Source organism: Meleagris gallopavo, chromosome 6 (assembly GCF_000146605.3).
Source record: "Meleagris gallopavo isolate NT-WF06-2002-E0010 breed Aviagen turkey brand Nicholas breeding stock chromosome 6, Turkey_5.1, whole genome shotgun sequence".
Taxonomy (NCBI): domain Eukaryota; kingdom Metazoa; phylum Chordata; class Aves; order Galliformes; family Phasianidae; genus Meleagris; species Meleagris gallopavo.
In genome coordinates this window covers 41,472,946-41,486,125 of record NC_015016.2, presented here as the reverse complement: position 1 = coordinate 41,486,125, position 13,180 = coordinate 41,472,946, and the positions used below count along the sequence as shown (strand labels likewise).

Genomic DNA, 13,180 nt, shown 5'->3' with positions numbered 1-13,180 from the left:
GGAGCCTTAAAAATAGCACATTGCTAGCACTTGGGATGCTTCTGTGTGAATAGATTACTGCCGCTGATGAGGACAATCAAGTTAAACATTTCTTTGGCTCTGCCCCTCCTCCCCATTGCATTTCAAACTAGTTTACATGAAAGGCTGTGCAGGCAAAGAGGTGTGGTGTCCTTGGCACAGACCAGGCCAGATCAGAAAGTTCAGATGCAACAAAATGTATCATTGCCTCTCTCCTGAATGCCAGTATTATAAACAAAGCTCAATATCTTGCTGTAGGACTTTCCACATGCACCTCTGATAACTCAGATGCTACTTCTTATGCAATCAAAATCTTATCTTCTCTGCATTTCCTTTCTTTGGGTTGGGTGAGGTCTCTTGCTTTATCTGGAGGGACAGAGGTCTCTAGTAGATACACAAGAATTTTTGATTATTTAATTGCTCATGTTTGTTAAAAGAACAATTAACAATATCTCCTGTATCTAACAGATTCAAGAGTTTGGAGTCTGAAGGAGAGGTGAGAAAGGATAGGGGTTCATCTGCAGAGCAGGGCAGGGACTAGTGGGAGAACACGAAAACTGCCCTATGTAAACCGAATCACAAACTGGTAAACAGAGAAGAGAACCCCACTTCTCATTAAGTAAAATTAACCTTACTTGGTGAAGGTACCAACTAGGGGCTTGCACCTGTTAATGCCAGTAAAGTAAGAAGTACCTCTCCCAGTTCCTTAAAATGCAGAAGGACCTCTCCCAGTTCCTTAAAATGCAGACCAGATGGGAGTCTGGTGTCCTAGTGATAGGTTGGGAGCCATGATTCTAGGCTGGGAGAGAAGATTTATTTCATTATATTGCTGAAAGAGATGGAAATAATGGAAGGAGTAAAAAGTAGCAGCCAAAGAAGTCTGATATAGACAGTTCCTAGATAATTCTACTACTTGGTGGTCTGCATTTTATTAAACTACACTCAACATTTAGGATGATATCCCATAGATTTAAAAAATTACCTCTTGTGGTGGGCTTTCCTTTGTCAGCAAGATGTGGGAGAGGGCCATGCCTGGTGTTCAGTACCTGCCCTTCCTGGAGGCACTTCATTCTGAGTGGCAGTACGCTGCCTGCTGCGTGTTAGATGTCTATCGTGAGGAAGCACCGGAGGAGTCTCTACAGACATGGCCTACTACCAGATTTGGAGATCGGTGGCCCTGTCTGTGGCAAAGTGTTAAACTTCGTGAACCTTGGGGTTCCTTCCAACCCAAGCCATTCTATAATTCTATGACCTTTCCTTGGTAGCGATGCTATCAAGCATGTACACAGCTAAGCTAGCAACAGCTCCCATGTGTGGTAGCACACGCTCTGGTGTCTTTCTGCTTGGATATACTGTTCACAGTTACTACTCTAAGCTCCATGTTTCTTTCAGAGAGAGAAAGCATCCTGGTGGATTTCTAGATCTTTGAGAACCTGTAGGCCACAATAACCACGGGTTGATTGTCTTTTGTATAGTTAGAGATTTCAGTTATTCCCCCAAGCAGTGATTAGGATGGCAGGATTGCAATTATTCCTCCAGCTCATCACTGCGTCTGTGCTGCACATCCCAAAAGCAAGGTATGTGGGAAATGTATAAGTTGCAGCTGTTCTGACATCAGCCTATCAAATGAAAGAGAAGAAGTTGCAGTTTAAGTGTTATATACAAATATTCATTTTATGACATTAAAAAAATCAGTCTATTATCCAAAAGAGGGAAAAAGATTAAGGAGTACTTTACGAACAGTTAAAGAACACTGGGTAATATTAGTGTCTCATTAGGAAGGTAGCATGCAGCACTGCTGGCTCATCTATTAACGACCAACTGCTGCGCTCACGTCATGGTTACAGCGCAGGGTTATTTGTTGGCTGTCACAGGAAATACTAGCAAAACTGAGCTGCCAAGATTTTGTTCCCCCCCACCAGAACAAACCAAACCAACCAACCAAAAACCAACAAAAAAACCCCAACTGACTCAAACGAGAATTGATTCCTGCAGATCAGCCAGTTATGGAGAAATTCTCTTTTTAAACATTTCCTTCAGGCATAACTAGGGGATTAACAGCAGGAGTGGAGGAAACAGAAAATGTACACTTGAGCAGTACAATGAACCTCCAAGAACAAAAGTTAGTAAAAGCAGCATTAGAATTTACGCTGTAGAAAAAGAAACAAAGTTTTAGAAATGTTAGACATGTTCAGATTATTGTGCCTATCTCAGCAAAAAGGGAATTGCTGTTGTATAACACTCAGGTCTTTGGCAGGCAGACAGATAATACATTTTTATCAAGAGCTGCAAATGAGACCTTTCTCTTAGCAACTGAGCAATCACACTAATCTCATACTCACTAAACTGGAAATCTGCAAGATAAGTTATCAATGCTGGTGCTTTGGTTCTGCACTGTACAATTCTCTGTATGATTTGCCTGACTCATTTGAAGAGATAATAAGGTCTGTAGTCATGATAGCCTATGGCCAACTAATTTTATTGAGACCTATGTGTGTACTGCAGTTGAGAACATACATTCCTACTGAATAGTTTTTAAGCAGATAAAGAAAGTGTATCAGAAATTCTATATTCTAGTAAAGTCAACAGCAAAGAATTTACCAAAAAATACCACAAACACCAAAAACAGCATTCTTCCCTTTCACTTTAGAAGTAGTAGCTGATCTTGTTAAAATGAATTTTATTACAAAGGAAAATGCTCTGAGGAAAGGAAAGTATTCATCCTCACAAGCGTTGGTGTCAAAATAACTGCTCTGAGAAAACACAAGGCAGAAAGCTCTCTATTAAGAAGATAAAAGTTTAATTACTGTACAAAATAATACCTTCCTGAATTTAACCGACCTTGTGTGTCAGTGTATGCTGCAGACACAGGAGTCCATCCCACTCCTGCCTTTCTTAACCAGGGGGAAAAAGGACAGCAGAAGAACTCACATGGCAGATTTGACTGTGGCATGACTACAAGAGCAATTTCAACAGCTCTACCCACTGAGAAAGAGTGAGGAAAAGGATCCATTTCAGCTCAAGCAGCTCCTGAGACAAGCACTGTAAATGTCAGCTAATCTCTAACCCAAAGATTTCTTCCCAGCCCTGCTACTGGAATGCTTTTCTTGTAGCTGTTTGATGGGCTCTAGCATTTGGCATGGACCTGTAACTTCCATCTTTATATTTCTAGCAAGGTTTTTTTTTACTGATCTGCTGCTATTTCCTACAAATATTTAAGAGTATTTAAAAATATATTTAAAGCAACCCTATTCAAATAAAGCTCTTTAAAGATTGGATATTTTAAAACATAATGGTTTTATTTGGAATAACATACAACATACATATGAACAGAAAAAAATGAGTAAGTACAATACACTATAAAGAGGCTGCCAGCTAAATACAAGGTCTTCTCTGAAGGCTTGAGTAAACTGTTTTCTAGTGAGGTTACAATAAGAAAGGAGGTGAAAACATCTACGATAACTTATTTCTTAAGAAAGCTGCTCTATAAGCCACTTCCTCATGCTTTTTCAGATTGTCACTTTAACATCAAAAGTACTGAAAAAAATCAGAATCTGTATTCTAATATGAACATTTGTTTCAAATAAATTCAAATGAAAAAGCATTGCTCCAATTAGTGTTTATTTTACTTTATTTTTTAAAGAGCCCGCTGCTTCTCCTGTAAAGCATATTTCTCTCACTACCTAATGAATAGAAAAATGTTACTGGTCACATTTTGCAGAGAGATCAAATATTCAGTGTGAATTAATGCTATAGAATCAGCATGTTTCTTTCTTCTTCCCTCCTACTTTTTACTGCTACCAACACAATTTTCACAAACAATGCCACTTCATGGCTACATGAACTGTACTAATAAAATCACTCCAGTTTTCACCTCAGAGACATCGCTAAAAACTTAATACTTTTTTTTTCCCCCTTTTTTTAACAAAAATAAATTCCTTTCTTTGTAAAGAATCTTCTCAAATCTTCAGTAAGATGCTGCTTGTTATTTCTTAAGGAATGTGATGATTAATTTAAAACATGACTCCAGAAACTAACAGTAATAAACTATGGGTTTATAAGGAAGGGTTGAAGTTTCAGTATCCTTTTAGTATTAATAGGAAGTTATTTTAAGCGCTAGAAGCAAACTGTAAATTATTTTAAACAAAATTTGATAAAAAAAAAAAACAACACCACTCTCCATGCTCTTCCTATGTCAGCTTTTGATAGCTCAGTCTTCTGGCTCATATCTGAGGATAAAAAAAAAGAATCAAATCAAAACAGAGTAGAAAATAGCTGAGAAACACTTTGTCTCTAAAGAGAATATGAAACCCAAGTAAAGAATTACTTCCACTAGCGGTGCAGCCCTGTCAAGATTCAACAAATGCCTAAGGCACAGACAGTACAATATTATAGTATATACCTCCCAGAGTACTTTCTGCTTTTAAAATTGACCAGTTTACCAAATAGTAGCTTGAAAGCATGAACAATACTCTACTCACAAGTCCTAGTATACAAACAGAAGTTTAGAAGGTCCACCTTTGTCCTCCTACAGAACACCTCTAAGGCATCCATGTTGCCGATGCTCACTTGCCATTTGCACAAGGATAATTTCCTACCTGATATAAGGCCAGTGCATATCCTTAGTTATCCAATATGAGCCTAATCTTGCTTACACACTGTGCCATTTATCATTCCCATAAAGAAATGTGGAAGAAATAAGACAATGTCAAAGTAACTGGCACATTTCCCATCTGTATCTCTGCGTTGCTGCTGTGGTGAGCTACCACACTCACTAATATTGTGCAGCCACAACTCAATCCCATATACCTAACATGTATCTACAAAGGACTGACTTACCAAAAATCAGGGAACAGCCTACTATCCAAGGGAAATTTTGTAGTCTGGTTTTAGAGAGAGTTTTGTATTTATAAAAGCATATAAATGAGCAGAATGTGGATCTTGTTTAGACACTTACTTGGAAAGCCTTCTTCGTAGATCCTTTATCTGCTCGTTCTTCTTAGTAAGAATTTCTTTCATGTTGCGGTAGGCAGCTGTTTGCTGAAACTTCTTCTCTAATTCCTACATAATAGTACCAACATATTACTTACACATTATGAAAACCAGGCTAATACATTTTCTAAAAAAAATAAGCTTTTCCTCCTCAAGTTTCAAAACAGCAGTTCTATTTCTTATTCAAAGGTAGATGAAACCAGCTGGTAGATTTAAAGGACATCAGTGGGAAGGACAAACAAGTCTCGTTTTCTATGGAAATCAGACAACAAACGTTCTGAAGACTGGGAACACTGTTCTAAGTTAAAAATTTCTATGCAAACACACGGGCAATTTTTAAATGTTATTTCATTATAATCATGATGTTCACTCTGGTTTTGCTATTATACACGTTTCCAATGAAGTAACAAAAATGTGTAGTAAACAATGGAAATTAAGTAACAAACATGACCCAGTAAGTTCTGTGTTCTTGTTCACATATTAATCAGGTAAAAAGAGAGTAAGAGCTTTACATTACAATCAAATGCCAACCTTCTCAGCTGTGGATAGCTGATCCTGAACCTTAAGCAAGTCATGTTTTGTTGTCACCAAGTTCTCTTCCAGGAATTTTTGGTTTGCAGTAGAATCACTCAAAGTCTTCTCAAACTGACACTTCAAAGCTGCCACTTTATTCTCCAGTTCAACGATATCCTTGTTTACATCAGTCTTCAAAAGAAGAAATATTTTAAATACATTAAATGAAAAAGAATAATTGAAGTGTCAGATGCAAAACTCCACAGAAATGGGTATGCCCTGATTTTTATGAATTACGTTTGCCCTGTTGCTCTAAAGCACAAACTAAAGTGCTATAGTGAGAAAGTCATTTAACAATGGAAGTTAACTAACAAAGTTGGTTAAAGCACTGGGTAATTTTTAACTAAAAAAAAACAAAAAACCAAAAAAAACTTGTAAATAAATGCATTTTTAAGACAGCTGAAATGGCTCCTCTGCCCAGCTGAGGTTTCAAGATCTTGTGTTTCCCTTCTTTAGATGTGAGGTGAAACCACATAATGAAACATACCACAAGAAGGGAAGGATGAAAGTGTTAAGGAGCATGTTAGCAGTCAGGTACTGATACTGCCCTGTTCATCTTCACATCTTTATGAGATGAAACAACCCAAACTCTTCTGGCAATCGGTGCCGGGTATCAAAACATATTCGTGTAACTGTTCTGTGGATTCCATTTGAAAAACCACTCTCAGGTACAAAAGGTAAACTTCATACTCTCAAAAATACAGTGACTCAGGATGAGGTTCAACTATCAGCACCTTAAAAAGAACAGAAATCTAGAACTAAGGAAGCTCTGCTTCTTTGTATTAAGTGTAAGAAACCAACTGATAATGGTACCTGCACAGAAAAAGTTGAATTTTGAATTTTGGGACTGAGTCCAAAACTGCGATGCTGAAAAGCACCACACTTTGTTTCAGGTCAGAATGATCCCCATCTGTTCTGAACTGTAACACCAAAATCAGACAATGATGCAAAAATTCTACGTCCTTGTGCTAAACTGATCCACCAGAATCATTGCTCCCCTAGTGTGGAACACACTTGGCCTGTGGAACCTTATTAAACTATTAAAAAACAGAAGAAAAGTCTGCTGAACTGAAACAAGCTGTGACTTGGCAGTTATTTGTTTGTCTACAGAATCTGAGAACTACTCCTTAACGTGCATCTGGGTTCATATGATTGTACTGTCACCCCTCTTATAAAGATATGAAAAGAAACCAGACAAAATGTAGCATTTTCTCCAAATAACTAATACATTCCTTAATTAATTTAAGTTGTATACATTAGCACTGTATTTCCTAGCTAGTTTCAACCACATACACACACACAGTAATACAGAGTGAAAGCTGGAGAAGAAAGTGACAGATAAGGAGAGAGTAAGTTTGAACATGAATGCTGCAGGTACTTGGCTGCCCTGACATTCAGGCAAATTCAGATTTAACCAGAAAAGTAAGAAGAGATTTGCTTCCAATCTTTTAAAACGACAAGTACCACTGTCAAGGACTTAATAAAATCCTTTAATAGTAAACCTTTAATAATGTAAGGCTTAAGAAAACAGATAAAGAAAATATTTGCCCTGATTGACATATCAAGTTCCTATTAAACAGTATTATTGAATACAGATTTTGAAAGTTATTAGATATAATTGAAAAGTACTAAGAAAAATAAGTACATACCATAAACCAGTGAGTAAGCAAAATAAAAAGAAATGAAGATTAAAATGAGAAAAATCAAAGTGGAAATATTTTATGATACTGAACTTCAAGTCTGTAAATACAGCTGGAATTCAGAAAGGCTCTCAAAAGAATGGGATTAAAGTGTTCTAATTTTGTTTAAAAAGTTTGCACTGAAATGTCTTAGATTTAAGAAACAACTATAAATTGACACACTTTAGAAAATTCTAATTATCAAAGTAAGGGTGCAGACAAAAATACCAATGTGACATGAAAGGATTTATGTGCCAACTTACATGAGTGCTAATTTTTTAGGCCTTTTTCTGCAGCAAAAAATGACTATGTCTGAATCAACATTTACAGAAAAGGCTGAGTAGTAAAAAGATGATCAAACCTCTGTCATCCTGACCCATGCTCACTGCCATTTGTAGCAAAACTTCAATTAATCTTCAGGAATATAGGATCAGGACACATCTGTAAGCACTTACGTTTATAAAGTCTGAACTGAGATGAAGCAAGTGTACGTTGATATTGAATGTGATATATGTTTGAAAGAATTAGTGTTTTACTGTTGCCATAAAAAAGATTAAGCGGGAAGGAACACAAAAATATATTTGTATCTGTTAATACAGGCATTGCTCTTAAGAATTTGAACTCTGGAATACTATTTTCTGACAGTACCTGGAATAATACTTCTGGTAAGAATGTACCATGGTCTATTTGACACAAAATGTATGTCATAAAATAAACCAGCAGACTGCATTATCTGCTGACTGACAGAGCAGCACGAGTATGACTATGCTTGCAGGAACATAACAGTACTAACCTGAAGTTCTGTATCTGCTAGAAAAGAAACATGCCACGCAGACCAACGTGGGCAATAGTGTAAAACAGCAGTGATTGGGGTACAAATCCTAGTTATATTTACCTTTTGATCTCCCTGGATCATCTGCAAATCCTTCAGTGACTTCTCCAGTTTGGATTTTTCATCTAGTGCAGCTGTAGCCTGTAACACACGGAAAATGTAACGCCTCATATATGTATTTTAATTGAAAATATGAAAATAATAGCCATGGAATTCTTAATTAGATTTCTTAAAAAAATGTAACCAGCAGTAAGCATCCAAGCTTACAGGAAATTTACCTGTGTTTCTATCGTCTTAAGTCTGGTCTTCAATTTTTCATTTTCTTCTTGGAGACAAGCAACTGTCTTTGGGTAAATAAAAAAGAAAGAGTTTACAGACTCGTGCTATTTTGAATTTTCCAATACTTCCAGTAAGAAAATTTCATTCCTTATGAAAGCAATCACACTTGTAAATGCTTATAAAAATGGCCTTGCTGATAAGGACTACTGATTTCTTCCTAAAGCCTATCTTGCAAATTATTGTTTCCTGCCTCTGTCAGCAAGAAATGTAAGTCTCCAGTTCTGCTGTAACCTGTAGATCACCTCACTTAAATTTAGTCCTTATTTTACTGAACTGGGATTGGTGCAGTCACTCTCCTGTGAGTATCAAGATTTCCAGTAAACCAAACTGCACATCTGGACATGCAGTTCTCACTGCTGCTTATCACTTGTATTTTCAATCAATGGGCAGGTAGATATTTTGCAGCTCATTGCAGCCTTTCAGTACCTAAAGGGAGCCTACAAACAGGAGGGGAGTCAACTCTTTACAAGGGTAGATAACAGCAGGACAAGGGGAAATGGTTTTAAGTTGAAGGAGGGAAGATTTAGGTTGGATGTCAGCGGGAAATTCTTTACTATGAGGGTGGTGAGGTGCTGGAACAGCTGCCCAGAGAGGCTGTGGATGCCCCGTCCCTGGAGGTGTTCAAGGCCACGTTGGATGGGGCCCTGGGCAGCCTGGTCTAGTGTTAGATATGGAGGTTGGTGGCCCTGTGCAGCAGGGGGGTTGGAGCTTCATGATCCTTGAGATCCCTTCCAACCTTGGCCATTCTGTGATTCTATGACTCTATATTTTTATTCATAGTTTTTGTTTTAGAGAGACAAATAGCAGGTCACAGCATAGCATGTTCTGTTCACAGGAAACAAACATCTTTCCTAAGTAAATCAGAATAAATTCACCATACAAAGTTTGAATTACTTTTGACAAAAACAGCAGATGTATGTGTTCAACAAACATCTCTTCTGAAACGGATTCTGAGCTTACTTTTGAGAAATAACTCCACTGACCCTTAAGAAAGATACATGTCAGATGAACATTTTAATTATCTTACAAGGTAAAAGCAATTTGATTTAGACGTTCAGACACCTGAAAGATCATTTTGGTAACGTTGGTTAGAAGGCAGGAAACACATTTTCTCACCAAGTTTCTTGACTCCCCATATATAAAAACGTATTGTAAGAAATGCAGCATTCCAAAAAAAGTTCAGCCGAACTAAATGAGTTCAATACAGAATAAAAACAATTGAGAACATTAAATACCAGAATGTGCTTTATTACTGTGAAATTCTTTAGCAAGTGGGAAATCAAACATTTTCCAAATTAGTAAATTCTGAATTCTTTATGCGTCTGTTGCCTTACAAGGATTTTAAACTCCTAACAAAACAAAAAAGACTGCATGTAATAGGACTGACTTACATAGATAATGTCTGATAACCTAATTGTTTCAGCCAGACTCAAATTTTAATTTATTTCCCTGTTGGAATGCCAACCTCTTACTGCACTGTGCACAGAAATGCACTGATTTCTATTCATTTCACCATTTAAATGGGAAAATAAGTAACTACAGAGCCCCAAACATCTTTGCAAAAGGAAGTTCAATATAGCAATACATGTGAGAGGCCACCATAACATAATAAATATAAGATGCTTTACAAAATCTATTTATTAGCATTTTGCTTTACACTCTGGGGTGTATTACAATGACATCTAACACAGTGACAGGCACGTTACAGAAGTACTTCTACACAGCTTTACACTTCAGTCAATGACAGAAAAGTCATCAACTACAGCTGAATCAAGAGACAAATTCTTACCTTGTTTAGCAGCTCTGACCCTCCTTCATTTATGGGAGCCAGTTTTGGTTTAATGAGCTCTGCACTGGGCTAAAGAAATAATAGAGGTTAAACCATTAAATTATACAGGAGGAAGAGAACTATTCATTCAGTCTGTAAAATAACTATTAACAGTCAATTTTCTTTTACAAACCAAATGAACCATCTTTTATTTCATTTTTTAGTGGTACCTTGGCTCTTAAATTACATATTCAGTGTTCAGCTAGAGCTGAACAGAATTTTAATACTGTATATAGTCAGAAAGGGTGTGCAAACCTGAACTTACAAAAGGCTACTGATGCCATAACCATCAAAGGACAGAAGAGTTCAGAGGAGAGAAAAAATATTTTTTACTGATTGTAAGTAAAAAAAAATATTTTCGGATATCAAAATAATCTTAATTACTATTTTAAGTATTCAAATATAATATCTATTAACTAAATATACACTTAAGCTACAAAACAAATAGACTACATTGCTAATCATACAAGATAAACTAGAGTCACACCTGTATTGCAGGGTTAGGGTGAGGGTCCCCCAGGCTGGGACAAACCCAGCACACTTACCTGTCCCAGTTTCACCCCAGCCTCCAGGGAGAGGGAACCCAGGAGCAGAGGCTCCAGCACATCCCTGGTCTGGCTGACTCTGGGATCAGGATTATGAGGCATGCCCAGAGCACAAAGAATCTGCAGTTTGGAAACAGCTGAGACAACCAAGTGTGAGCCTTGGTGCTGAACTGTAAAATGCTGTTATTTGAAGACTTCTACTTCTAAGACTACTTTGAACATCTTTCTTACTATTTTAAGTGTGAAGAAGAAATACTAAATAACTGTTTCAAACAGCTGTCGTGACTCCATATTATTATGATTATGTTTTAAAATAGAACTACCTTCTTGTTTGAAGATGTAAATTCCGACTTTTCAAACTCGGCAACCTGTTCCAACAGTTCTCTTGAAAACAAAAGCAAACGGAGGCATTTATTTAATAAATGAACCAAGCTATGAAACACATTTTACCAGGCTAATGCTTGACCCTTGTGAGAAATACAGAAGGCCCATGCAGGTACAGTAAGTGCAATAGATAATGTCATCCAATGGTATGGAAAATGCACCAGAACTGTAAGATATACACAACAAGTACTTTTTAAATAAATCCTACCACCTGCTTTTAACTGATTAACAAGTACAAACATTACCAATAAAAGCATCTGCCTGACAAATTTGAAAGTTTCATGTATCCCCCAGCTTACTGTCTTGACACTAATTTGTCATTGATACAAGAGGAAAAGTGTAGGTTTCTATGGTTAAAAACGGAGGAAAAGCATGCAAAAATCAATGTTTGGAAGGTCTTTTTATTATTGAAAGACATTCTATATGGCCTAATATACATTACCGATTCTCCAATTCAGAGATGTCTGTCTGTAACTTAAGGTACCATTTCTCAGCCTGTGAAAAGAGCTGGCGCAGAAGTAAAACATTGGTGTACGTTGTATTTATGAGCTCGGACTCCACTTCACTGTGTACAATGGTCTGCAGCCCATCCAGCATGTCTGCCACCTCATCAACTGTGAAGGTCTCCTCAACAAGCCTGAACGGAGAAGTCAAGGTGAGTCACCTCTGACAAAGATAAAGATTTTGCACCGTTACGAGACCTCACTACGTTACATATCACTTGTATGCAACTCAGCAGCCTTCTGAAGACGTCCACTGTCAGCAGTTATTAATGAGAATAGTAGCTGGTTGTTGTCTTTACATTTTCTTTCGGTAACACTAAAATCATAAAGACTATTTCCTTACAGAAATGCATACACCAGAAGAAAGGTATAAGGAAATGTCATACCACCTGTGTTAACTTCTAAGAATTCATACAACTAAGTTTTAAAAAGATTTGATTTTTGATATTTGGAAAAATTACTGGGTCTTCCTTCATAGAACCATAGAACTATAGAATCATAGAATGGCTTGGGTTGGAAGAGACCTCAAGAATCACCAAGCTCCAACTCCCTTGCTGCATGCAGGGCCATCAACCTCCATATCTAACACTAGACCAGGCTGCCCAGGGCCCCATCCAACCTGGCCTTGAACGCCTCCAGGGACGGGGCATCCACAACCTCTCTGGGCAGCTGTTCCAGCACCTCACCACTCTCTCTGTAAAGAACTTCCCCCTAACATCCAACCTAAATCTTCCCTCCTTCAACCTAAAACCATTAAAGCAATTGAACCATTAAAGCATTCCTTCATCAATAAGAACACACAAATGTAAGGTAAGAAAAGCCATCCCCTAAAGCATTTCAAGCGGTGATTGTTTCCATTAGATCTGGTTGTGTTTGTGCTCCATCGTATCACACAACACAGACCCCCCAGGTACCTGCTATCCTTAAGGTCCTGGAAGCACGAATCCACTGTTTTGAGACACAGGCCACGCTTGAAACGAGCAAAGCGCATATAGTTGATGGCTTCGTTCTGGTGGTGCTCGTTAAGGCCCAGCTCCGCCTGCGGACAAGGATGGGAGCATACAGAGAGCACACACTGAAAGAAGTAGAAAGGGACGTCCAGGTCTGTAGCTGGACAACGTATCCTTCAGGGCTGGAGCACAGAGCTCGAGAGCAAAGGCAACGCGGAGAAATAAAGTAAGCTCCGCGGTCAGCCGGCCCGCCAGAGCTCCGCGCCCCGCGGCAGCCCCACAGCCCGGCACTCACCATGGCGACGCGGCAGCCCAGGCTGCGGTTGGAGCGGTTGTGACTACAGGCCGGCCGTTGCCATGGAGAACGCAGCCTCGCGAGCGCCCTCGCCGCTCTCCTATTGGCTGCGGCCCGCACACGAGCGCCGGCCGCCCCCCCGGCGTTAACCCCCTGCGCGTCACCCTGCGCGCATGCGCCCTGGTCGCCGCGCAGTTCAGGTGGCGTTGCCGACGAGCATCATCAGGGATGGTTTTTGTTTT

The 13,180-nt window shown here is 38.6% G+C and overlaps 1 protein-coding gene across 3 annotated transcripts; it reads right to left on the bottom strand.

Moving 5' to 3' along the window:
* Positions 1 to 3,296: 3,296 nt before the first annotated feature.
* LZTFL1 (leucine zipper transcription factor like 1) lies at positions 3,297 to 13,095 on the bottom strand. 3 transcript variants are annotated; one of them, XM_010712953.3, is made up of 10 exons: positions 12,939 to 13,095; positions 12,608 to 12,732; positions 11,633 to 11,827; positions 11,130 to 11,190; positions 10,223 to 10,291; positions 8,373 to 8,438; positions 8,158 to 8,235; positions 5,542 to 5,715; positions 4,976 to 5,079; positions 3,297 to 4,247 (listed from the first exon to the last, which is right to left on the bottom strand). In XM_010712953.3, the coding sequence occupies exons 1-10, from the start codon at positions 12,939 to 12,941 to the stop codon at positions 4,229 to 4,231; spliced, it is 894 nt and encodes a 297-aa protein (XP_010711255.1). In that variant the 5' UTR covers positions 12,942 to 13,095; the 3' UTR covers positions 3,297 to 4,228. The 3 variants fall into 3 exon arrangements, with proteins under 3 accessions (XP_010711255.1, XP_019472119.1, XP_019472118.1); XM_019616574.1 differs by having other exon boundaries at positions 5,542 to 5,700; positions 12,608 to 12,768; positions 12,939 to 13,080; XM_019616573.2 differs by having other exon boundaries at positions 12,608 to 12,768; positions 12,939 to 13,075.
* Between the last annotated feature and the right edge of the window lie 85 nt (positions 13,096 to 13,180).